The sequence below is a fragment of the Amborella trichopoda genome, chromosome 5 (genome assembly GCF_054954075.1).
Source record: "Amborella trichopoda isolate Santa Cruz 75 chromosome 5, AtrichopodaSantaCruz75HAP2 v2.0, whole genome shotgun sequence".
NCBI lineage: Eukaryota > Viridiplantae > Streptophyta > Magnoliopsida > Amborellales > Amborellaceae > Amborella > Amborella trichopoda.
The window spans coordinates 6,079,373-6,107,079 of NC_142340.1; the positions used below are offsets into that span (position 1 = coordinate 6,079,373).

The window sequence follows — 27,707 nt, forward strand, 5'->3', positions numbered from 1 at the left end:
GCTAAGGTCAAGACAAAGCTGGCCTGCCCCAATGGGAACTAGGGCCCATCCTTGGACCAGACCATCGATAGCCCTAGGACCAACGTTTACTAACATCCATGCTCCTCCATAATCCCCATGGGCCATGGATAAACTCATTATTAAAGTATGACATACTCACACACTTCACCTTTAAGAAGTTTTCTTTAACACTAGGTAAAAAGTTTTAATGCTGTTTGTCATGTCACTTGACCATACAATCACAAAATAACTTTAAAAAAGCTATATAATACTATTATTTATTTTTTATATAAAAAGGTCATAATCACTCTAGCCTATTAGATGGGAAATTAGGAAGTTATGTAAATTAGGAAGTTATGTACTTCACCAGGCTCAAAGTCTAAAAGCATTTATTGAGATCCCAAATTATTTGTTTTTCTTCGATGGTAGCGGTTAATTTGATTTTTTTGTATTAAAAAGTAAATAGTCTTATATTAATACAATCCCACAGCTAAAGCGCCACATTTCTTAATTTCTTGTGAGCTTGCAAATTCCCCCCACACCCCTTCCCTCCCTCTCTCACCTGTCTAATGTGCGTGTCTATATGCATTGGATAGTCCAGTATACACTCATTGAGTTGCCAAAGTGCAAGGGATTTGAGACCTATGCCATGTTTTGTAATTTTGTTTTTTATTTGGGGTAGATTTTGTCCATTCAGCTTTCTGCCTGTTATAAATAAGTAAAGTGCGATACCACATTTTATTGCTATCATCATTCATAGAAGAACTCTTAACAAAAGAATAATTGTTTGCCTCAGTTACGAGGAATTTGGTATGTACCTTTTAATTTATGTTTCTCAGATCATTTCTCAGTTTTATTAAATATTTCTTGTTAAACTTCTCTCTCTCTCTTAACTCCGAGAAAAAAAGGACCTGTTTACTTCTATGTCGAGGCGCCTGATATGTACTTTTTAATTTATGTTTCTTATAACATTTCCCAATTTCATTGTATATTTCTTCTTTGAGTCCTCTCTCTCTCATGTTTCAGTGAGGTGGAATTTGTGCGCAGTAATGTGGTTTGTATACTAACGTCCACTTTTAAATAGGGTTGAAATATGTTATTTTAGTATTAAAATTTTTTGTGATCTTTTGAAAATTTATTTTCATATCTAATCATAAAATTTAAAGGGTTAAAAATAGTATAGATCCAGCAGATCTATAAAAACTTGATAATCTTGAAAATTGATAGTCTACAAAAATGCATTACAAGATGTACTATTTCCAATACTTGAAATCAATTTTTTCCTATGTCCATATATCTTGAAATCGAGATGATCGATTTCAGGATTTTTGCATATCAAAACAACGTTTTTAAAAAATTTTGAGGTGCGCCTTAATTTGATTGTTTAGGGCCTCACCCAGATATAAATTTTTTCCTTACTTATTTTGTTTCTTTTAAATGACAAGAATGGTTTCTAATAATGTACGGGGAAATACCCAAGGCGTCTTTCTAGCCCTATATTATATGGGTATGTTAAAAGGGTTATTTTGGTTTTTTATATTTGGAAAAAAAAAATTCTCAAAAATTTCAAGAGTCGATTGAGTACTCACCGGAAATAGAGAGAGAGAGAGAGAGAAATATGTAGGAAAGATAAATAATTAGGGTGAAGAGGATTTATTTATGGATAAATAAATTCTTCATCTTTTCAATTGGAAGATCTCTTTCACTAAAATGAGGTGAAAACGGAGACGACCGATTTCTCTTCAATTTGGACATGATCCATGGAAAATGATAATAGATGGAAGAATCTCCAGGAAATTATTTTTCAAGGAACAAAACAGTCCGTAAGTATTTTAGTTACATTATCGAACGATAAGAATTACATTACTTTTACTTTATGACCAACCGATTCTAATCTTCTTGTAAAACAAAACTTACATTCATATGTAGCAATTGGGACATTCTTGATTGTTTAAAAGAAAAATATCACTTTTACTATTGACAAGTCGCAACTCTCAATAGATCCAACAAATCAAATAAAGTTATTAGCACGTTTAATCCACGTGAAAATGTTTTTTAGAAAATCTTTTCACATGAAAAATTCTCTCATGCAGTTTAGTGTGGGAATATTTTCATATCAATTGATTTTGCTGCATCTTTTCACACCAATTAAAAACTAATTGATATTAAAATATTCTTGCATTTAACCACATAAGAGAATTTTTTCATATAAATTTTTTTTCTAAAAAATATTTTCACACCAACCAAATGTGTGTTGTTTTATTTTTCTCTATTGGTCAAGTCAACTTGCCTTGCAAGAAAAAGTATGAAAAGAGAATCTCTTGTAGCAAATTGGACGTCTCAGTGTTGATCCATAGGGGTGGTTGACTTATATCCTTGTAATTCTTTTGAAAAATCAATGCCACTACCTAAAGAGAGCATGTATTGCATCATGTTTGCAGCTGAAAAGTTAGATATAGAATAGTTTTTCAATATTGATTTAAATAAAAACTAAATGTATTTTTTATTTTTTCTTAAAATGTAAAGTCATGCAGTATTATCTCTACAACTGCTTAATTTTATTTAATTAGTTATTTCAAGGGGGTATGAACCCAGATCCACACTCTCATAACCAGTTCGGTCCCTCTAATTAGAATCTGGATCGGTAATCCCGGCTGAAAATCACTGGGTTTTACAACACTGAGAAAATTATTCGATGTGTAAGAGGAGTGAACTGTTGAACTACACCCCTGAATGCATCAAACATTTGCTTGAGTCTCATTTACCAGAAAAAAAAAAAACTCTTTATAAAAAGGCAAAATGAATGGTGCAAAATATATCAAATTTTATATTTTATTTTTTCATATTTATGTATCGAGATTATCCACTCGTAATTGGATCCAAAGGCTCTCTGGCTCACTTGACAAAACTGGATCCTTCAGTAAAATCCTACATAGCATTTTTAATTATTCTGTGAATTGTATTGCTTATGTAATAGCATGGCTAATCCTCACCCACATTGGAGGGAGGAGAGATCTTAGAGGATTTCTTCAAATGATTGGATAATCTACAAAAATTACCCTTATATTTTGTTTGAAAAGAATGATCACATGTAAAAGTATTTGTGTTAGTCCCACTTTTGCTATTATGTTATTGTTTGATAAATAAGTAAAGAGCGCGAAGCTTTGCTCCTGCAAGAGCATACTATGCATCTACTCCAGACCTACTTGGGAGGATTTGTCCAGTCCGAAATTTTGGAAACCATCTAAGAATTGCTAGATGATTATTTTCAAAAAAAAAAAAAATGAATTTCAGGTTTTTTGTGTCTTAGATTTTGCCCTTGAAAAATTAGATGGTCTCTATTCAATCATGTGAGTTCAATTGGGATTTGTTTTTTATTCCGTTAGTATAAGGGTTGAAGATGTTACATTCACAAAATTTGGGGTACTACAATTACTCCTATATTGGATTTTACTAGAGGGAGAAAAAAAAGAGTATACTCCTGCAATAAAAGTAAAATTGAAGTATTATCTATTTTATCTTAGAGTAGATTTGATATTATTTTAAACGATCCACTATTTTTTGACATTGTTTTAAAAGATCAATCAAATTTACATTGTCCAACTAAAATTGACCGTATAAAAAATGATAATCTTGCTTCTACAAAAAAGTCGCCACCTTATAGAAACTGCACATTGACTTCTCTCTATGCACATTGACTCATTTTGGTAAATTGTACAAACTACGCAGGTCCACTATCATTGGATATCGGATGGCACATCGGGAAGTAATTTTATTTGGACAATTCTTGGGCTTGCTAAGATTAGCCATCTTGGTTTATGGGCAACAAGGTATACTGAACGATTCTTTAATTACATATTATACTTCGGATTGAGATATGGTGAAATCCTATGGTTAAAAGATTAATGATCTGGATTGGAACCTCCAATCCAGATCCTATAAAATATCGAGAATCGAGCCGTTCCCTCGTGAACTCGCCGGTTTATGCTAGTTCTCGAACAGAACCAGCCAATATCGAAAATCAGCCCATGAATTGGCTCGTTCATACTAGTTCTCTGACAGAACCACCCGCCGGTCCTGTCAATGCACTGGCTCACATTTGTTTTTTAATTTGTTGAACCAACCGGTTTTGGGTGGTTCTCTTATAGATTTAGCCGGTTTTATTAGATAACATGACATAACCGGCCCCATTTTATTTTTGTTTTAATTTTTTCAAATTGCCGTTTCATGGAACCAAATCGAAAATCTAGATGGGTGATCCATGTCGCCGATCTAATTTTTGAAACCTTCGAAAATCTAGATGGGTGATCCAAGTCGCCGATCTAATTTTTGAAACCTTGTTGAAATGAGTTGGTTGGCATATGAAGTGTTAGATACACGAGGCGGCATCTACATATAAAAGCATATTGGGCTCCTTCCCATAATATAGGAATGGTTTTGATAAACAAATAGGCCAAAATGCTCCTTATCTTTCAAGGACATTTAGGTCATTTTACTTTATTATAAATTATTCTTTTAGTTGCCCCCTTTTAAGGAGTAGGTATGTAGTAAATTTCATGTCAAAATAACTTACACAAATAATAATAATAATATTGTGTTTGATATTTTCACTAAAGCTTTCAAGCTGTCCACTTAGATAGGATGATTGAGAATGGTAGTTAGCTTCATATGTGCGTGGTACCAGTTATAAAGTGTTCCCAAACAAAATATGGGGTGATACATTTTTAAAATAATTAAATGTAAATAATTAATAATTATATATCATATAAAATTACAAAATATTTAGGAATATGCACGACTGTGAAAATTTACTAAGAAAATAAAATTTAAAACTCCTTATTAAAGTTCTAAATTTCATAAGACTTGTTGGCACTCGGAATGGACATAATTGGATTTAGAACTTGTTTATGTATGCTGTAAAATTGGATTTGAGCATTTTCTTTCTCACTAGGAAGAGTATGTATTTTATTTTTTTATTTTAGAAGTTAGAAAGAAGAGTACATATTCTAATCATTGTGAAAGAGAGAAATATGATAGATTTTGCTCTTTTTATTTTGTTTGGACAAATGTTCCAAACTTTTATTGATGACTAATTAAAAGAGATTACATCAGAGGAGATCTAAAGTGACGGCAACGAAGCACCTCCTTTAGCCAAAGAGTTAGCTAGCGAGTTTGCTTCTCGATAAACATGAGAGAAGAAAAAAGAAAATGGTTCGACCAGATCCATGATTTTCAACCAAAGATTTTACTCTATTTTTATTTATTTATTTAGCAATATGTTCGTAAACTTTTAGTTTATTCAACCTGGAGAATGAGGAGAACTTCAATTGCTCATCAATTTTCTTTTTTTGAAAAAGCATTGATAAATAAGCTAAAAATTCAAGATCCGGTTTCTATCCGATCAACCCTACATATGAAGAAATGTGGGCCTTTTAATAAATCTATTTTTGAGGTGAATTTTAAGACTTAATTTTTAAGAACAAATAATCTCTAACATGGAGATCATGAATATGAAAAAATAAATAATTTTTAAAAATTAAAAATAATAGTTCTAGCTAGAAAACAATTGGACTGTTAATTTCCATTATTTTTAAGATGGAACACCCACTTGCATCTATCTTTAAGATGGATGCTTTACAGTTTTTGGACCGCATATGTACAGACTGCATGAAATAATTTTCCAAAAGGTAATTACATAAGAATTAAATGCATGGATGACGTGGTAGACTTTCTTAAAGGGTTTAAACTCACTTTATGAACTATGTTAAAATCCAGATCAGATCACTTTCAAACTGTAAAGGGTAAACAAATCAAATTGATGTGTTTAACGAATAAAATAATCAAGTTAATGTGGCGACACAGGTTGTCTTATCAAAAAACACTCTAATTAGGTTATCAAAATTCTCCTTTAAAGACAAAGGTTTTTTGAATAAGCCAAAATAGAGAACGTATATAATGATACTATTTACCCTTCGTATAAAGTGGTCACAATTATTCTTGACCATTGGATATGAAATTCAGTGGCTACATTTATTTTATTGACCAAGCTCAAAGTTCAAAAGAAATTTTTTCGAACTTTGTGACACACCCAAGCTAGCAGATTTCACATGCGACGGTTGTAAGTAATTGAGACCTCCCTGTACTAAAGGTAAATGGTATCATTGTATATAATCCCGCTAAAATATCATTATATTACGTAATTTTTGTTTTTTTAAAAAAAACTTCCATCAATGTTCTGGCCTGAGGCTATTTACTTGGATGAGTCCTAATTGACTCATGAGGGGTAGTATACATGGCCAAAAAACCCTAAAAAAAAAGAATCATTAAAAATAAAATAAAAAAATAAAAATGAACAAAAACAACATAAAATTTCAAATGTGAAAAATATATATTACAAAGATTGATTTACAATTGGAGACATGTTAAAAGAATCCAAAAAAAAAGGAGAAAAATACAAAAATGGGGCATATGACCAGAAAAACTCACAAATCATCGACAAAAACACCCAACTTACATATAAAATACTTATATTTGATTCTACCATTTGATATAATTTTATAAATTTTTTGTTTTTGATTAACCCGAGTTTTACCTCAGTAGTCGGCTCCAAATGGACTTGCCCGAGTTTTGAAGCATGACTTTCATAAAAAGTTTTAAAGTTACCGTTACTATGTTATTTATGTCAATTTTGTGATTGAATATTTCTTCTTTTGAACAGAAACGAAAAAAACAAGGTAATAATCTTTGTTTACTAGTTGATCACTAACATTGTGAAGTGAAATTCTCCATTCTATATTGAAAATAAATACAATTGATCATCCTTCCCAACATAATATAAACCCACGCAAAGACAGATGTTTATTTAGCCCTGTTTTTTAAATTCGAATCCGAACATATCATGTCTTTTCGAATGAATAATTTTATGGCACTCTATTTTATTTGACCTTTTCCTTTTTGGCTCCATTTATTTTATTTAAATTAGAGATTGTCTAGGAAAAAGTTTATATAAGGATGCAATCTTATAATGTAGAACTATGGATGCACTTCAAAATTCCATGGGAAACTATGGTTTTAATGTTGAAAAGCCGTTTGATTGATCATCTCGACATTGAGATGCATGACCATGAAAAATAAAAAGATTTTAAGTCTAAAAAATAGTGTATTTTACAACATATTATCTACACCATCCATTTTCAAGATTTTAATATATTTATAGATCTACTTGATTTTAATTATTTTTTAAATTTAAAATTTTATATAAAAATAGATTTTTAGATAATCCTAAGAACATTTTACATCAAAATTATATACCATGATAAAATTTGAAGGTGCACCTTACTTCTACAGCTATGGATGCATCCGTATGCCAACTGCACCCTTACTTTTAATATAAGGAGGTTACAATTACTTGTAACAATCCCAAAATTCGAAATTTTTTTTTTTAAAGTTTGAATTTGGTTCATATAATAAAATGTAGCCATCCACTTTTACGTCCAATGGTCAAAATTAATTATGACTATCTTAAACCAAAGATAAATTATACTCACGCCTCAAATTTACTCATAGATTGCTACACATGAATAGCTAAACAGGTTGTCACCTATCTTATTGTCATTAAATTATTTTTTTAATTAGTTAACTCATGCGACATCAAGCCAAAAATAAAAAATGGGATAAGGCCCACACATTTGATTAAATTTTTAAAGGACTTGCCGATCCTTAGGAATTTGTTTGATAGATAAGGAGGGTTTAGCGTGTCCGTAACCACATGTGTACCACTAAGAAAGAGGTATCAGTTACTTTAATTTTGATATCATCAGTAGATGGCAGTCCTACATCGAAGTCCTCGTAAGGCCTCAGATTGGGGGTTTTAGTAAACCTACCATCGTTTTTTAGGCAGTAGTTTTCGCAGTAGTATTGGTGGATGGTAATGAAGAATGGAGTCGAGTGATGGTTTCCGGAAAATTCTTTTTATATGTATTTTTATCATAAGGTAATTTCTACATACCACGAAAATTGATAGTAAATAATTTCCTTGCTGGTTGGTCGTAGCCCGATTTTGGGTGCACCACGTATATTGTGCATTGATAGTGCTTTAATTTTTGTTTGTGGAGTATGATTGTGCTACGAGAGTTTCTATTTTACTTTCTCTTGATTTCATTGTATTCAAATTTACTACCCCATATATTTGATTCTTGGGTGTACGGATTTTCATGGAATCGATATGTTAGGTGAAAGGTGAGCTGGTTTCGAGGTGTTAGATTTGTTGTAGTGAGGTATTCACTACAACAAGGGTTGATCAACATAGTCTCGGTTACCAAGAAATAATATCAGAGCTCAAGGGAAGTGTTTAGTGATTTAAAAAAATTCGAGAGAAGTTTGGTGGAAGAAATGATTCCGAACTATGGAAAATAAAAGTTCATGATATATTGGTAAAACAAGGTTTTTATAAGGCACTACAGGGAATATCTAGGAAACAAAAAAAAAATAAGGATGATGATTGGGAAGAATTGGATAGGAAAGCCCTTGCCACAATTCACGTTTGTTTAGTGAATGAGATACTATTTTTTATAGTAGGTGAAAAGGCGGCTGCCGATTTATGGGCAAAGCTAGAAAGCTTGTACCAAACTAAATCCCTCACAAAGAAAATTGTATTTTTTGAGGATGAGAGATGTATGAAAGTATCGAAACACTTGAGTGACAACATTATTTTTCAACTCAAGAGTATCAAGGTCAGGATGGATGAGAAAGATAAGTTGGTAACATTGCTATGTTCATTACCAGAATCTTCTGATAATAAACAATTTAGAATCCCTCAAATTAGATTTTGTTTGTAGTGCTCTACTTGCCAATGAACTTCGAAAGAAGGTATCGATGGATGATTCAATGGGCTCAAGAATGGATGTACTTCTAGTAAGAGGCCGGTTGGATGAACGGGTTGGTTCATAAAGAGATTCCTCAAGCACTCGATCAAATTCAAGGCGGTCTTGTGACAAAGGTTGTTGGTTTTATAGCAAGCCCGGGTACATGAATAAAAATTTTTGGCAAAGAAAAATGACGAATTCCTCAAAGGGTTCATGTTTGGGAATGGAATGGCAAGGTGGGAATGGAACGGCAAGGTGAAGCCAAGAATGAGGCTCATCAATATCCGGTTTTGTTGAAGAAGAGGTGTTGATGGTGGAATGTAATCCCATGTGCTATCAAAGCTGAATACTTGATAGTGGAGCCACACATTATATGTGCACGCATAGATCGTGGTTTGATGCATACGAGCCATGTGAGAGTGGTTTGGCGTTAATGGGAAATAATTCAATGAGTAAAACAATCGCAATGGGTTTGATTCGCATAAAGATGTATGATGGAATGGTTCGAACTCTTGAAAATGTGGGACCTGTGCCGGATTTAAAGAAGAGTTTGATTTCACTTTCTTATTGAGATATAGAATGCTTCAAATTTACTAGGCAAGGTGGAGTGCTCAAAGTTTCAAAAGGGGCTCTGGTTATTATGGAGTCCAGGAAAGAAACTTGCATAAATTATTGGGGAATACAATTGTAAGTGAAAAGATAAATTTGATTGTAGAAGAAGAAGAAGCTTGGCAAGAGGTTCGTAGTTTGGCAATGAAAGATCTTGGTGGCGTAAAGTAAGGTCTTAATGAGATAATCGGCAAGGTAGAAAAATTGAAGATTTGAGGCTTTCACAAGAGGGTGTGAAGTTAGAAGTACCTCATGAATTTCCTTTGGGCCAATGTTCAAAATTTAGTGAAGTACCGATGTGACTAGTGTTGTATATTACTTTAGTGTTAATTTTGATCATTTCCATGGTTTGTATAAGATTTGTTATTTCACTTGTTTGTGATTTTCTTGATTGGCTTGTGTTTTAGCCTAGGAAGAAAATTTTGGAATAAAGTGAAATGGATACTTTACAATTTGAGAAGTACGGACAAGTATTGCCAAGGTTCTGAACACAAACAAGGCCCTGTGGGAGAGACTTATGTAAGGGATCTCGAAAACATGAGATCACACTCCTGTTGTGCTTGTAGGTGTGTAGGAAATGATTCACCTAGAGTATGTGTGAAGGTGAGATGGCCTCAAGAACTTAAGAATGGAAGTGTTGAAGGTGGAGTTTGAATGAGAAGCACAAGCATGAAAGAAGATGAGCAATGCATGCTCATAGAGGTTGTTGGGCTAGAGAGCTTGCAGCATTGGCTAAGTTTTCTAAGTTCTTCAAGAAAGAAATAACTGGATACTGTTGGCAAGGTAAGGATGTGATTTTGCATCAAGGTTTGACCTATGGCATTTCTCTCAATGACAAAGGCTATTTTCGTCACATAACATATGACTTTTATAGAAGTTTCATTGTATAGTGAGAGAAAGGTGAGGTTTTTGAGTGGGAGGCTGTTGTTGAGAGAAAGAAGATCAGTTTTGGGGAAGAATAGATATTTGAGGTCTAGGCAAACCCTAGTTTCATAGTGGCCTTGTAGTGGACCGGATTTCATCGGCGTTTCTTCGTAGGGATGGTGTTGGCCGACGGTAATGAAGAAGTGAGTCGATTGATGGTTTTTTTGTGGTATGAAAATTTCATTTTGTGCTTTTTCTCTTCCATTGTAAGGCAATCTCTACATACCCCAAAACTTGTAATTCTTCCATTGATAGTGACTAATTTTCTTGCTGGTTGCTTGTGGCTATAGCCCGATTTTGGGTGAACCACGTATATTGTATATTGATGGTGCTTTGATTTTGCTTTTTGTGTATGGTTGTGCCATTAGAGCTTCTATTTTACTTTCTCTTGATTTGATAATATTCAAATATACTACAACATATATTTGATTCTTGAGAGTATGGATTTTATTGTAATCAATTTACCAGTGAAAGGTGAGTTGGTTTTGAGGTGTTAGATCTGTTGTAGTGGGGGGTTCAGCACAACAAGGGGTGATCAAGGTAGTCTCAGTTCCCAATAGTGGTGCACACTTTATTAGATTGGTTACCATTGCCATGTTTGAAACTGGTTGTGTCGCTAGGTCCACTCTAGCCACCATGATCCATGTCACCACATGCAGTGCTCAAGAGGATGGCTAAATCCAGCCTTACCGCATAAATGTGGTACTTGTGGTGCTCATGCCAATTACTGAACTTCCTCTTCCTTGCCCCACTTGGACTAACTAGATGTTCCATTGCATCACCACTCATCATTGGTCATGAGAGTCTTTATTTAATTCCACTGAATTGCTGGTAAGGTTCCTTCTACTATCGGTCTCTACAACCCTCACCTCTATGATTCTTAGCTTAGGCTCCTCCCAAACCCCAATGCTAGTTTCTACCGATTGTAGTGTATTTATTAGTTGCATTGAGCAATCTTATACAGAGGTCTCATCCTCCTCAACTAGTTGAACTTGAGGGGCTGCTTTTGTGGGTAGCTCCTCAAGGGTTATTCCTCACAAAGGAAACAGCTTGAGAAGGCCTTCCAAGGTACCTCTCCTTCTTTGTATACCCCTTCTCAGGTCTAGCCCATGCATTGCAGCTCTCTTACTGTTGGACCTTTAAGGCTCACCCCACCCCATGGATCATTTCCATATCACCACGAGAAATATAGTCTACCATTCTCTTAGCGACCACCATATTAGTGGTCAAGTCTCACATAGCTTGCACCCTCAACAAGATCAGCACAACCTTGAAACCCAGAAACAAACTTGAACAATCAATCCTCCTCATCATGGCATGAATGTCCAACATGAGAGATGAAAACTTCTTCATGTCCCTCCTCATTGATCCATTTGTCAAAGCTTTTTTGGTGGTTGCATTGCTTGGCAAAAAAAAAAACAATCCTCGAACTCTTATTTCAAGGCCTCCCAAATGCTTACCTTGTGCCTTGAAGTTTGCATGACCTGCATCCTAAACTAGAGTTTAGCATCTCCATTGAGCAGTGTATCAAAAAGCGCTAGGCGGCACCTAGACGGTCGGGGGGTCCGAGCTGCTCAGCGCCTAGGCGAGTGCCCAAATCTTGGGCGGCCCAGTAGAATTTTTTTTTTTTGGATTTTCTCTCCCTAAAATAGCCTCTAATGGGTTCTAAGTTTCAAATGAACCTAAAACCCACAATTTTACCGCTTTAGTATTAAAAAAATGACCAAAAAATACCCTCAAGGAGCTGCATTTCTGCCTTGGGTAGGGCGCAAGCCTTGGGTGGCCGCCTAGGTGGGTTTAGGTGGGCGTCTAAGGATATCCACTTAGGTGGACGCCCAAGCATTGGGCGGTCTGCTTTTTAAAACAGTGCCATTGAGGTATGTGGTATATTTGCTCACACAATATCCATTATGGGCACGAGCAATCTCAAAATGCGGCTCCATGTCCCATAAGAAGTTCTCCAATATTTTGGAGTTTATCACCCCTTCAAACACCCCAGGATCATGCACCCTCATGCTTTGAGCTTCTTGACAAGATCCATGCATCCTTGCAAGGCCGAAAGACACGCTTGAAAGGAGTCTATGAAAGTTTGAGGTCATTTACGTACCCTCACATATGAGCATCACAAGCTCCACATCTTTCCTCAAGGTTAGCCTCCAAGATGCCATTATGAGCAATCACGGTGGTGCATTTCTACCTAACCTAGCATCTTGGACTCCTTGGGTTGTCTTGTTCCAACTACTCCTCAAGGTGACTTAAGGCATTGCTGAATTTCGGATAAGACACCATCAGTCATGGTTTCCACACCACTCTTATACCAATTTACAAAAGGCTAACTTTTCACTTATCCAACCTGTGCAATGCCAAGCGAAAGCCAAAACTCGACTAAGGCCAACCATCCACAAATACACATAAAGAGGAACAAAGTCAGACAAGCACACAAGGTATTTAACAAGTATGGAAAAGGGTTGTAGTTTGCTCTTATAGCCCCATACCTTGCTCATATACAGTGAATAGATACCGGCAAGGTCTACACAAGGGGTTTATATAACCCTACAAATTCATCCACACACTCGTCCATCACTTACATGACAATTATAGCTCACGCCACTATAACTACCTACCACCATGTATGTAACATTAGCCCAAATCACACCATCAATGGCCTATGGATCATGACTTGTTAAGGGGGAGGGTGTTGCTGGTCTAGTCAACTGACTCAACAATTCCACTGCCATCTGTACATGCCAATTCAATATGCATGATCATTACATGGCTATTAATAGCCAAACACACCCACTACATCTGCACTTACACTTTCATGGCTAATAGCCATCACACGGGCCCATGTCCCGGGTAGTTATATAATTTGAATTCAAATCACAAACTTGACCACTATTGGTCAAAAGACTTGTCTATCCTGGGTGCATGGTCAGTCACGCCTCTTGCACATGGGTCACGCTCATGTCCCATCAAGTCATGCTGGGTTGGCACTCGAAGCCTCAAGCTCTTGGTCTTGGTGGTCGAAGAAGTCCCACCAACTTAGCCACCTATTCATGCCATCTTGCCCAAGGTCTCGTACAAGGGTCTTTTCCGCTTGCCCATATGTATGCATGCGACTATGCCCCGCTATGCATCAGCCTCACCTCCCATCAAAGGTTGATCAAGGCTGAAGGTACTCTTCTCATATAGATCTTTCACTTAGCCAATATGAATGATGCTAAGAAAGTGTTCTGACACTAAACATTTAGTTGGTAATTGACATTAAAATATGCATAATGACAAGCTAAAAATAGTGGCTGGTGGAACTAGCCTCCGACATTAAAGGGCCAGTTTGAATGGTCCTTTTTTCACTCATAGGCCCTGTTCTGGTCATATGTTAGTCATGCTAGATTTTTTTTTTGGGTAAGTAGTCATGCCAGATGTTGTTTCCTGAATAGAATAAAAACAGAATGTTGTGGAATACAGTCTGGTCCTATCCATGGCGGGCTCCTATTCCAAAGAAAATTGTTTGTCTAGAAAAAGTCACACAGCACCAAAAAATGTTGGTAAGGTGCAAAAAAAAATGTTTTTCCTCTCTTCATGATTAATACTAAGAATGGATACCACTTACTAATAACTTTGTGGTACATCAATCGAGTTCTTAACGAGTTGATTATTTTGAAATGAAGAAAGATTTCGCGTTCATGTGAAATCATTGTCAACACATGTTACCCTGACCAAGGACACGGTTAGGACTCGCAACAGGTTAAGGCCTAGGCCAGGCCAGCCTTGGCCTGGTTGGGAGGCATGAGGCCTTGACCCGGCTTGGGCCTATGATAGGTTAACTGCTTACACCCTTTTGGCAGGCTTGGACCAGTTGAGACCAGGCCAGTTCTATTATTTATGGCTGGGCAAGGCTGAGCTAGGAGGCCTAGACATGAACTGCCTGGTCCAGACCTTGGGCTAGAAACATCTAGCCTGAGCCTGGCTCTCGAGCCACATGGGCTAATCCAGGCGTGGGACGAGCCAAATTTGATAATCAAGACTTCGGTGAATTCTTCATCTAAAATTGTTGGGCATATTTGCCGATGCCTCTGATCAGTTTAAAGGCAAAAAAGGAATGATTTGGAATAAAAAATTGCTCCATATCATTTCCTTTGAAATATTGACTCTGAACCGTCTATGTGAGAGATGATCATATGTAAGGTTTTAGGAGCTCAAATCGATGTTTTCTTTTAAATTATATGTTTTATGGCAAGGTGAGTCAAAGATGATATGAAAATTTTGAAATAACAAAATTCCCAATATGTCTTGGCCGAGAGACTGCCTGTATGTGGTGGATCCCACTGGAGACCCAACAATCCTAAAACTTAATGTTCAATGAAAAAGGTTTATACGCTCTGCATGAGTCTTTCAATCATTAAGTCTGTACATAAACTTATGACTAAATGTTTTCTGGGCAATATCTAAATCAAAATGAGCTCCTTCAAAATCTTTATCACAAATTAGTTTAAGTAATTCTAACAGTTTCTATCTAATTCTTTCACAGGATTCATAAGCATAGATTGTGGCTATGTGGAACAGGATTACATGGATCCAAACACCATGATCACTTACACATCTGATGCCAAATACATTGATACCGGGGAATCCGTGAGAAACTTAAATTCTGCCCTGTCATCGCAATATCAATCACTACGAAGATTTACACAGGGAAAAAGGAATTGTTACAATGTGACTAGCCTCGCATCTAATCGCAAATATCTGATAAGAGCATCCTTCGTGCATGGAAACTACGATTCCAGTTTCCAGATACCCAAATTTGACCTTTACTTAGGGGTGGACCTCTGGTACAGTGTGAGCTTCCAGAGTTTCTCTGATCAAGTTTGGGCAGAGATTATCAGCTTGATTAAGTCAGATCACGTGGTGGTATGTTTGGTGAATACCGGCCATGGAACACCTTTCATAAATGTGTTAGAGCTTCGGCCATTGCCTAGCTTCATGTATACTATTGTTAATGGCTCATGGTCTCTCACAACTTTACATCGGATCGATGCAGGAAGCCTCTCAACTGTTACTCTAAGGTTAGCAATGGCTTCTTTGAAACCAAGCATTCCAAAATGTGGCCCTCAAAGGAGACCCAAGAGTGGACCGAATCTGGATCCATGTCTGGGCCTCTCTTCTAAACCCAATGGGTCAGGTCTAGGTCTAGATCGACCCAACCTGACCCCATACATAGTGTGTGTAGTGTGTGTGAGAGAGAGATACTATATTATTATAATAATAATTATTACAATAATTATTAGATGATCATCATCATCCAAGCCTTATCACAATTATTTGAGGTGGGCTAGATGATCTTGTTCTTCCATTCTTCTCTACCAAAGGCCGTACCCTCAATAAGACCAAAAATCACCATATCTCAATTATTTATGGTAGTATATATGCAAATACATAATCGTATATCATCATTTGATATACATAAATATTAAACTACATAAGGTTATAACTATTATAATGATTATTTCATTAACATAATGTAACTCGAACTTGGTCAGGTTTGGGTTCTTTGGAACTCACACCTTGCTGAACTCGGATAGGGGGATTGGACCTGGCCTCGTCAGGGTTCGTGCCCAGGTTTCCAATGTATATTCGGGTTGGGACAAGACACAGGGAGGACTTATGCTGACTTTGTTTGGAATAGGTACGGATCAGACCCCTACGATCGATTTTGGGTTCCCTACACCTTCAAAGACTGGATTGCCCTTAACACTTCCTCGACCATCATTATCAACCAAAATAATCAGTTCCAACCGCCGCTTGCGGTCATGCAAACAGCAGCACAATCCTCAAACAGAAGCACCGGCATAAATATCAGTTGGGAGCCACCCACATGGGCCCCTGATGCTCTCTTCTACTTTAACTTCTATTTCGCTTTAACACAGGTCGTTGCCAACTCTACTCGAGTGTTGACCATTTTCCTCAATGGAGAACGGTGGGGCGAGCCACTTAACCTCCTGTCTCCCACCATGCACTGGTCGGGTACATTGAATCCTGAAAGACGTTCTCAAAAGTATGAGGTTGACATCAGAGCATACACATTTTCTGATCTCCCACCCATCATCAATGCGTTCGAAATCTACATGGCGAATGCACCCTCTTCATCGGCAACCGAAGCTCAAGACGGTATGTATTCGTGCACATGATGTGGATGGATGCGCAAATGGAGAGAGAGAGAGAGAGAGAGAGAGAGAGAGAGAGAGATTCTTACCTTTTTCTGGGATGGGTTAACTCAAACACTTTCTTAAATATGGGTTAACTCAACACTTTCCTAAGGAAAAGCATTACATATGTTCACCATAATAGCATGGTCAGAGGATTTACCACTGTCCAATCTATAGGTAGAAAGAAAAAAGAAGATACAACTGAATTAGTGACATGTTTGATAGTACTAACTCTCCCAGATGAGTTAAGTGGATGGTCATAAACAATATGAGAGCTTAGTAGTGTACACAGTTATTAGATTGATCTGGGATTTGGAGGGAGCATGAAAGAATACACTAAAAGAGGAAGCGTAAGTTGTATGCTGTAAGATACACAGGCAGGCCTCTGCTATTCATTCTCAAACCAGATGGTGGAGGTGAACTATATATCAGAAAGATATGAAATAACTAGTTTGGTGGATGCCTGTATTATGGTTTAACTCCACCATACATTTTAAGAAATAGTTATGAATCTGTGAGAGGACACATTGTGCATGTTATATTTTCCCTAGACTAAATTGCATACCTCTGAACTCCGACTTATCCAGGGATGATAATGCGAACTATGGGCAGTTAAAAGACATGGTTTAAAAGGTCCCACATTGTCTGTGCTCATTGTTCAAAATCCCTTCATGGCTATGTGCCAAGTGAAGAAACTTACTCAGAAAAACATGAAGGTAAAAGATAAATATTAAAATGCATAACTTGAATAACTCTTTCCAAGATACAGGTAAAGAAAGAAGGTAAACAGTCTTATCTCATTGTGTACAAACCCATAAATTCACAATAAAAGAGATTAACATGAGCCAAGCTATGGCCTGGAACCATTCCCTTCACTGAACTGACTTAATTGTGGAACCTTTCAGTTGCAGCACTTTTGGATATTAAAGATAAACTCGGATTGAAGAACAAGAGTTGGGTTGGAGATCCTTGTCTTCCACAAGAGTACCAGTGGGATTCTTTGACTTGCAACCAAGAACAAAACCCAAGAGTTATATCACTGTATGCAAGCCTTTGTATAACTAATGTTTTGGTGCTCATATAAACAATAAATGACAAGCTAAGGAGCTTTCTCTGCAGGGATCTTTCAGCAAGCAGACTAGAAGGAGAAATACCGGCTTCCATCGCGGACCTCTCTGTACTTGAATCTTTGTAGGTTCTTACTTTTTCAGTCCGTTTAGATGCACCTGCATTCATGTGTATGAGAAACTTATGATATTATGGCCCTCCTAAAGTAATTTTAAACCACAATAGTCCTTAGATAAATTTGCTTATAAACCGAGAAAAAGAAGTGGTATTACCACATGGTCCAAATTTTGGTCATATTATATTGAGTTCCTACTTTTGACATTTTCTAATTCTATTTTACCACCAGTTGTATCAAATTTCGAACAGCCCAAGACACACACATACACACACAGACAACCAAAAAAAAAGAACAAGAAGCTGTATTTCTGCAGTTCGAAAATCCTACTCTCGAACACCTAAAACACAAAAAATCTGACGTGTTTGGGAGGTTTGAAAGTCAAACTTTCAAACTGCTTAAAAAAAAAAAAAAAAAAGCAAAAAAACTGGTGTTGGGAATTAGAAAGTCCAACTTTTGAGTTCGAAAGTCAAACTGATGGGTATTAAGTAGAGATACTTCCCATGCAGACTCCACAAACCAATTTTGACTTGACTCACATAGTTGTCTACTTTAGGAAAACATTTAAGATCCAACTGAATCAAATAAATAACGACCAACCAGTAAAAGGTCACACTTCAAATTCTTGTGTGTTTATCTAAATACCCAACTAACTTGAATAACTAAATACAGCATAATTCACCAGTTATTTATTTATTTTTATCTATTATTTATTGATATATATATATATATATATATATATATATATATATATATTTATGTAATTTTGGGGGATAAATCAGTGGGGATTACAAGCCCCTACCCATTTTGGAAAGAATCAACTTTTTAAAAGTCTTAGTGAGAATGGAGGCCAAGACGTTAACTGGGCCTCAGGTGGTACAACGACCACGACCTCAGCCCCATTCTCATAATTCACCATTTTTGGTCCAGATAAAACTTTAATTATAGACTGGCATCATACGTCAATAGCAGTCAAGCCGTGGATCTTCTCATTTCAGAAAGTATGATGGCACCTTTGGCCAGCTTCATAAATTGGGGCAGTTAGAGGCATTCCCTTAAAGACGGTCACTTAAGAAATATGGTTCAGTGCTTCATTTTTTTTGAACATGTAGTTTCTTAAGTTTTGGGTTGTTATTGATCCAGGAACTTTTCAAACAATAAGCTGACAGGCACCATTCCAGAAAGTTTAGCTGATCTGACAGAACTAAAGTCCCTGTAAGTATAAATCCAGTCTAGCATGCGTATAAGAAATGGGGAAGAAAAGCGAATTTCATTGGCATGTACATGGTTTCATTGACAGGGATTTGTCACAAAACAATCTTAGTGGGCAGGTGCCAATGGCATTGATAGAAAAGAATACCAGTGGAGCACTTGTATTAAGGTTAGCACTGATATTCTCTATATTGTTTTTCTCTTGGTAATTCTCTTCAACTAATTGTTTTGGTTTTTGATGCATTTAGAATTCATGAGAATTCCAACCTTTCAATAACCAACTCATATCAGCCTCCTAGACAAACGAAAAGTAAGAAGACCGTGGCTATTTTGGTAATATCTGTTGCTTCAGCAGTCAGCTTGCTCTTCGCCTTGGTTGTCGGGTTAATAGTGAAGAAAATAAAAGTACTCGGTGAGCTTCAGTTCAATCCAAGATGTAATCTAATATGATACAACTAGCATCAAAATGCCAAAGGACAAAAAAAAAAAAAAAAGAAAAAAAAAAAGAAAGCAGGAATAACACCTCAAAATTTTGCAGCTTGATTTCAGTTCTCTAAAAATCTAGGCATTTAGCCCATTTGTTTAAATTCCTAGCATTTTTCTAAAATCAGAACTACATACTCTTTCTATGAATTATGCCATTTATTTTAGGTTTTTTCTCTAAAAATGACCGGCACAAACCAAACGTAATCCTCTTAACCACCAAATCACAAAGAATATATATTAAGATATGTATACTGTCATTTCAACTTCTCTGCCAAACTATCTTCGAATTGATCCATGACAGATGTAAAAGCACAATTGCCTTTGTTCACAAGAGTTCATCTGTACTGTATCTAAGAGTCGAAAGATGCCATCCACAATCACTTGACAGCATAGTTCAGTGGTCAATGCTGTTCCATTTCTCTTCTGAAGAGCCACTGTAGATCTACATCTTACGAGATAGATTTAGCTACTTGACTGAAACAAAGAAGCACATGGAGACTTCATTTTCAACAATAATAATAATTAGTGCATCAAATTGTCATGCCATGCCAATTCAACTTTTAGCCAAACAGACCTATCACTGATAAAGCGAGTGGTGACTGTACGCTTTTATCCCTAAAATAGGCCACAACCGTCCAGAAACTTGAAAATGAAAAAGCAACTGACTACTAAGTTGTCTAGAGCAACTCAATTGGCAAGTAAGTTGCCTGGGCTTGGATGGCACCTAATAAATCAACACCCCATACATCATTTGTCTTGAGTATCAAACGGTTAGGGAACCCCAACTTTTGCTTTCAGCCTCAGATATCAGACTTGGTTTGTAGGGCATAAGGCTGACATGGGTGTTTCAATCATTTAAGATTTATCTAATACAAGTTGAATAATTCTGAAAGCCTAAAGACTTTTCTGTATATTGTAAAATATACAGAAAAGTTTGGTAGTTTTTTCTAGATGGAGGATGACTCTTATGGCTAGTTTCATGACCTGCAGCTAGCAGGCTTCCAAATAAATGGTTTTTTTTTTTTTTTTTCTGAATGTTCCAAATAAATGGATTTATTTTTCACTAAGCTTCCAATAAATGTTCCTTAATATTTTTTACCATAACTTAGTTCCTCCTACAGCCAACCCCAAATAATTACAAAATCGCTCTGACGATGATGAACTTATTTCCTCCTACAGGCTCCAAAGATTTATGCATGTAGGATTCCTCTTCCTGTATCTTAAAACCTATAATTAAAGATTTCCATCTGCAATATAAAATCCAAAAATCGACTTTAGAGTTGATACAGTTTTGGACATAAGTGCACCACAGCTCCAGTACTTGATACCGCCATTTAGAAGCAAAAGTGTTTGCTGGATAAAACATGAAGGGGAATAGATCACACCCATATTGGGATTGAGTTTTGCCAAAATTGAAAGTTGGACGTTGCATCCCTAACAAAAATTCAACAGTACGTGATTAAAAGTGAACTCCCATTTTAATTAGTAAATTGTGAACAAGTCCAAGCTCTTTAATTTTCTCCTAGAAGTCTTTAATTGTTTTTCAACATTCCAATTTCTTCAGAAACCCTTTCTGAGTTCTAAGTTCCAGGTTGAAATGTCTCATGCAAATTTCTTGAACTATTGTTGGGTCCTTTTTCCAAATAGGAAGCATCTATGCAGCCCAAGCTACCTCAAACCAGGCCTGAAATTTCAATGACACAACCCCGAAACCATACCACTACTAAGCCAACTGTGTATTAGGTAGAGGATAGTCCAAGATTAAGTGTACTTGATTATATTTTAAAAAGAGAAACAGATGTGAAGTCTTAAAGTAAGCAATGGGAATTCATTTTTCCAGAAACCATTATAGAAACCTACTCAGACCTCTTTTCTAGATGAACCAAAAATAGACATTTCGACTTTTGGATCTTTTGGGCCTGTGTGGCCCCAGGTTTTGTTTCCTGTACAACCTACATCTTCCCATTTAGATAATAATTCCATTCTCCGTTTCATATTTTGTGTAAGGTGAAAACATTTTTAATTTTGAAACTCTCGGGTGTATAATTTTTCTCAAAATTAGTTGTTATTTAATCTCCAGAAAAGGCAATTTTGTGATCATTTCTAAATATAGTAAAATTGTAAAAACATGCATCAGGGAAACTGGTTTTGACTGCATCTTCGAAAGCACTTTAAATGAGACCTGCCTGAAAGTTTAATGTGGAAATTTTTCCAACGATGGTAGGGTAAATGTCTGATCAGATCCATATATAGTTTATGGTATACATATTTTTTTCCTACACCATTGAATCAGGAGAAGAGAAGTTGTGTAACAAAGAAAGGGATGACACACCAAAACCAGATGCCACCAGAGCATTTACACATGCAGAAATTGTAAAAATCACCAATGACTTTGAAAAGGTCATTGGCAAAGGAGGCTACGGGCCTGTTTTCTATGGATGCCTAGAAAATGGCCATGAAGTTGCTGTGAAGTTACTGTCCCAGGAATCACAGCAAGGATATAAGGAATTCCTTGCAGAGGTTCGTATAGACAAAACAAACTAAATACCATTTGTATACTTGTGTATAAATTTACTAAGGATATATGCATTTGGACTTGGTCAAGCAGGTTAAACTGTTGATAAGAATTCATCACAAGTACTTAGTCTCTTTCATAGGATTCTGTGACGAAGGCCCAGAAAAGATTCTGGTCTATGAGTACATGTCAAAAGGGAATCTGAAAGAGATTTTGTCAGGTACAATTCCCAAGCCATCAGAATATTTTTCATTTTCATCTACAATGTTAGTTTTCCCCTTTGAATAATTTGTGACATTTCCACCAATGATTAAAATGTTAAGTTTTATTATAAGCAGTGTTCTAAAACTCAGGCGAGTCAACTTAGACTCAGCCGCTTGAGTTACTCAGACTGGTCAAGGTGCCATGTCCGAATAGGAGCTGTCACACACATTCAATTCGTACATGTTGATACTATAACTTGTACAAACTCATCCAAGTCTCTAACAGACGAGCAACACTGTACAGATGACTCGGACTTGTGGTCCTCCCGAGTCCTAAGTCTGAGCCTTGTTTTGAACATTGATTATAAGTCCCTCTTCCAAGTGCATGAGTAGGATAAAAAAAACATTCTAGTCATTTTTATTACGCCTATTGTACATGTAGAAACAGATAGATGAAAGCAACCGAACCGCTGGATGTCCTTACATAAATGGAACAGTTTGTTAGTTGTTATGCCTCTAGTACTCCATACAATAATACCCTAAATAAATAAACTGAAAATAAAAACGAGTGCAAGACATTAATCTTTAGCAAAATCTACTTATGACGCTTTAAAAGCAACCATATAATGAGTATGGCTCTCTGTGGATAGTCCTATTTTGAGATCATCCTCATATTGAACTTAATTGATAAATAGTGACATTTGATTTCTTGTAACTAGACCTCTCTGGAGTACCATGGAACTCTGGATTTGAGGATCGGTATAACAGACTTTTATTTTCAGAAGAATATAGCTAACTACTGAGAAACCACTATTTTTTGTCACCCCGATAAATTTATTTCTCTCCAAGGAAATATAATGTGACATTTTGGATGGCCCTTCATTTGGGTTTCATGCTAAATATCCCAATCTGCATTTGTAAAGCAAGTAAGAGATGGTACAGTTGACATGGGAAACCAGAATCCACTTTTCAGAGTGATGCGTGATTGCTTAAGATGAGAAATCACAAGATCATGAGTAAATAAAAGTCACTAGATCATGAGTAAATCAGTATCTATGAGGTAGGGAATGTAACTCATAGAAAATGTCAACCCCCCCCCCCCACACTTAGGAACTCCAGCGTGAATCTAGTTATGGATGTTATTTCAGCAGGACAAGAGACAGGGTTGAGATCCCGTGACCCATGCTTATTAAGTAAATCTAGCACACTCTGGAAATACATACAATTACCAAGGAGTCCAATATATATGAAGAAAACAAAAGGACAAAAGGATTCCTGGAAGTACGTACAATACCAAAGAGACCACTTGATGCAAATGAAACAAGAATGGAGAAATGGATAATCTTGAAGTGCACAATGAATGTTTTTCTTAACAAATCAAGGACACTCTGTCACGAGCAAATACTTGAGAGGCAGATTCATATTGAAGATATCTATAGGAGGGCAGCAGGATCATGTCAATGATATCTAAGAGCACCACCTTAACTTGAAATATCCTTGCAATAATATGAATGCACATGTCTCCACGTAGCCTTACAACATTGTCAATGTTGGACCATTCTACATCATTAAACTCACCTTGTCAAGAGTAATTTGAAGAGAGAATGCTAGATAAATGAAGCATAGAGAACAATGTTTCAAAAGCGCTAGGTAGGTCCTAGGCGGCCGGCCTGGGGGGTCCAGTCTTCCCAGCTTCTAGGCGGGCACCCAAGTCGAATCGAATCAAAAAAGGATGCCCATTTGAATGAAAAAAGGATATATAATATAAAAAATAAAAATTAGGTATTTAGGTCACTTTGAGTTTGATTAATCAATCTTCAAACTTCCACCTCAAAGATGCTTCTAATTACTCAAAATTTTCTAAAAAACCCCCAATAGATTTATAAAACATAAAAAAATTAAATCTAATATCAATGGGTGATGTTTTGATCAATTTTTGTCAACTTTGAGAAACCCTTCGATCCTAAAGAAATCAGTTTATCTCTCTAAAATGGGCTCCAATAAGTTTTAGGCTTCAAATGAACTTAAAACCGTCCTTCTAACCCTTTATATTTAAAAAAAAAAAACAATACAAAAAAAAAATTTCCGCCTTTGGGCGGGATGCTGGCTTAGGCGGGTTCCGTACCGCCTAGGCAGGGCGCAGGCCCCGGCCACAATGGGCTTGGCGCTGGGTGCCTGCCTAGGTGGATTTTGTACCGCCTAAGCGGACGTCCAGGGACTACCTCTCATATTAGCCTCCTAGGCCTGGGCGCATCGCCCAGGCCTTCTGGACCTCCTAGGCGCTGGCCGGTCCGCTTTTTGAATCACTGAATTAGATAATAATAAAGTAAATATGTTACAAATGGCAGAGCATGCCATGGCACAGACATACAAGAAAAGGATTTAAATACAGAATAAAATGCATACAATACATAGAAATAACAAATTGAAGGAATATGCTATATAAAGAGGAAGTAATTCAAATAAGATATATAAAACAAAAAGTATGGAAAAAGCAATATAAGGACCATACATATTTCAACTAAGAATTATCTGATTTTGCCAATAGTTCTGTCAAGAGGTTCCCAAACTCCATCTACTTCCATAATGGTCATGACCAGTGTTCGCAAAACCGAATCAGAACGGTTTATTGAACATGGGGCTAGAAGCAATTTAACCGGCCTAACTGATAAACCGGCCGATTCAACCGTTCTAACCAGGCAAGTTACGGGTGGCCAAAAATTGTTGAAAAAAGTAAAAAAGATGCAAAAAAAATCTACTAAAATATGAATAGCATATAAAGAATGATTAGAACAATGAAGTAGAAAATTAATGAAAAAATGGATTTTAAAAGAGAGTTAACATAACGTAAAATATTACAAAATGTATTACAAATCAAAGTCCTTATTTTTTGGATTTTATAGACATTTTTTTGAATTTTTATTTTTAAAATAGCGGCTGATCTAACTAGGCGGTTACCGGTTTGATCGGGTGGTTTTTCAAACAATGGTCATGAAACATATATTAAAGAAAATAAATTGTTCAAGCCATGAATATGAGAAACTTCACACAAAAATCTAATGAAGAATCTAGAAGAAGTTAAGGGCAACATTTTCTGGAACTTTGGTCAATTCTCTACAAGACTAAGAATCATTCAAGCAACACTTGAAGAGTTATTGATAATATGGGAGGCGCTTTTGTCCCTTTTAGATGAGATTGGAAAGGACCGAAAGCAGAAGGGAAAGTAATTAACATCACTAAAATAGGATGTAGATTAATCAAGGATATGGAGAACTTAGTTATTCCTGAAAACTACCAAAGACCACCAGCTGAAAAGAACTGTAGTATTTGGTGTCCAAATAAATAGAATTATTAAAAGAATTTCATGTGCACAAGTGGTAAGAATATCCTAGAACATATATTAGATTTCATCAAGCAACTCACAATTGGAACATAAACTTGTGAAAATTACCTTGCATTGATCACATGGTTGGAAAGACTAACTCACAGACACAAACATTGTGCTACTATACTGTTACAGTATTCAACAAATATATTATTGTAACTCAAGAAGCTACATAAAAAATTTGACACAAAAACAACCTTGAAGAAGTGAAATTCTATCCGATCTGTGTGTATTCTTTTCATAAGTAGCCTCAATGTGCTTGAGCATTACAAGATTCATTTAGAGTAGGAATGAAAGGAACTTGAAGTGTTTGCCATGTCATGCAGATAAAAACAGAAATTCAGTATCCTTAAATTGGGAACAGCGTCTTCGAATAGCTCTGAGTGTTGCACAAGGTAATGCATATCAAATATTTCCTTTTTCTGATATTGATTTCAATTTCTCAACAAGTATTTTGTGTTGTAGGATTGGAGTATCTTCATTGTGGATGCAAACCACCAATCATTCATAGAGATGTCAAGACCGTCAACATCCTCTTAAATGAAAACCTAGAAGCCAAAGTAGCAGATTTTGGGCTGTCAAGATTAGGGCCAACTGAGGATGACACTCACATATGGACTATTGCCGCGGGCACCCCTGGATATGTGGATCCTGAGTATGTTACTGATCACCGTATAGCAGAAAAGCAAAAAAACATTATACACAACCATCATCCACAGAAGTCTTTCTATGTTTTCGATTTCTTGCTCTTTTCGTTCCTACTTTTCTTTACTTCCACCCAGAAATGAAGGGCCAGACCTCTATTTCCTTTCCAGCTTACTGTTTGCCATTTGAAGGATGCATTTTTCACCCATTTTTGTCCAACCGAATTATTTATCTAATTTGGGGAAGATATATGGCCATGAATTCTCTGTGGAAGTTCTTTTAAATAAATGTCATGCTTCTTTGATTCTCTTCAAATAGTCAACAGAACTAAAAGGAAAGATGAAATTTTCCAGTGTATGGGTTGGGCCTCTACACACATTCCTACATGGAAGTAACCAACTAGTTGAAGGAACCTATCTTTTTTATGCTGTTCATTTAAACCAGAAGCCACAAGAGATTTTTTTCCACAAATAACTTGTACTTTTATGTGTGCGTATGGCGAGAAGGTTGAGAGGGACTACAGATAGTTTGATTGTCCTTTGCTTCCCTTCCAATATCTTGCCAATGCAGGTATAGATAGTTTCTAAGAAGACTGATCTACATAGTAAACTAATATCTTTTCTTCTCTTAATACAATGTTGACAGTTTCAAAAATAATAATGATAATATTAATCTCTTTTATTGAGAATATATTGTTTTCATGACAAAGTATTTCCATGGGTCATTATTTAAGTATGTATTAACTCCATTAACTGCAGGTACAACATCACGAACAAGCTCACTGAGAAGAGCGATGTCTATAGCTTTGGGATAGTTCTTTTGGAGCTTATATCAGGCCAGCCTGCAATAATTTTGGATGAAGAGAGACTACATATAGTACACTGGGTAACTCCCAAGATTAAAACAGGTGACATTGTTAGTGTGGTTGATCCGAGGTTGCAGGGGGAATATGACATTAATTCAATGTGGAAAGCCGTTGAGATAGCATTGGCATGTACACCAGAGACAGCCGTTAGGCGGCCAACGATAAGTGATGTTATCGGTGAACTGAGAGGATGTGTAGAGCTTGAGTCATCGTGTCGCAGGAGAACTTCAAGAACAGAATACCACACATCAAGCCCCATAACTGCTTCAATAAATATGGAGAAGGAACCAGGATTTGATCCTTCACCAAGGTAGTCAGCTTCAACAGTTTTCGCATGCATGTCGGAAGCCATTATAGGACAGTCAACATCTGCCAAGGTTCTCAAAGCAATTAGATACGTTGAGCAAGCCTTTTATTTCATTCTTAAATTTTATGTACTTCTGCTCACTCAACATTGAATGTGGCCCGTGATTCTCTTATGCCTTCAGTCTACTCTTCTTTGGTTTTACGAGGTAGACTAGCCTGTAATTCTCCATTATTGGGTGTAATTCTCGACTATTGAGTGTAATTCTGCAACTTGATGATATTTATTTTCCTGTTTTCTTTTAAA

General features: G+C 36.3%; 1 protein-coding gene across 7 annotated transcripts; it reads left to right on the forward strand.

Moving 5' to 3' along the window:
• Positions 1–509: 509 nt before the first annotated feature.
• On the forward strand, positions 510–27,707 carry LOC18443511 (putative leucine-rich repeat receptor-like protein kinase At2g19210). 7 transcript variants are annotated; one of them, XM_088867216.1, is made up of 14 exons: positions 510–810; positions 3,730–3,830; positions 14,929–15,463; positions 16,084–16,565; positions 17,509–17,644; positions 17,723–17,794; positions 18,930–19,001; positions 19,087–19,167; positions 19,247–19,410; positions 21,778–22,004; positions 22,093–22,219; positions 25,914–25,982; positions 26,053–26,242; positions 26,991–27,707. In XM_088867216.1, exons 2-14 carry the CDS (start codon positions 3,752–3,754, stop codon positions 27,409–27,411), a joined length of 2,655 nt encoding a protein of 884 aa, XP_088723342.1. In that variant the 5' UTR covers positions 510–810; positions 3,730–3,751; the 3' UTR covers positions 27,412–27,707. The 7 variants fall into 7 exon arrangements, 5 of the variants coding, with proteins under 5 accessions (XP_088723342.1, XP_088723341.1, XP_088723343.1 ...); XM_088867215.1 differs by lacking the exon at positions 510–810 and adding an exon at positions 829–1,823; XM_088867218.1 differs by lacking the exons at positions 510–810; positions 3,730–3,830 and adding exons at positions 7,763–7,993; positions 8,232–10,540.

Bases quoted from the DNA above. Each gene is read 5' to 3' on its own strand.
- LOC18443511 (XM_088867215.1), top strand. From the start codon at position 1,768: ATGATAATAGATGGAAGAATCTCCAGGAAATTATTTTTCAAGGAACAA. The intron at 3,831-14,928 runs GTATACTGAACG...ATTCTTTCACAG, and splicing joins CTTGGTTTATGGGCAACAAG to GATTCATAAGCATAGATTGT. The intron at 17,645-17,722 runs GTATGCAAGCCT...CTTTCTCTGCAG, and splicing joins AACCCAAGAGTTATATCACT to GGATCTTTCAGCAAGCAGAC.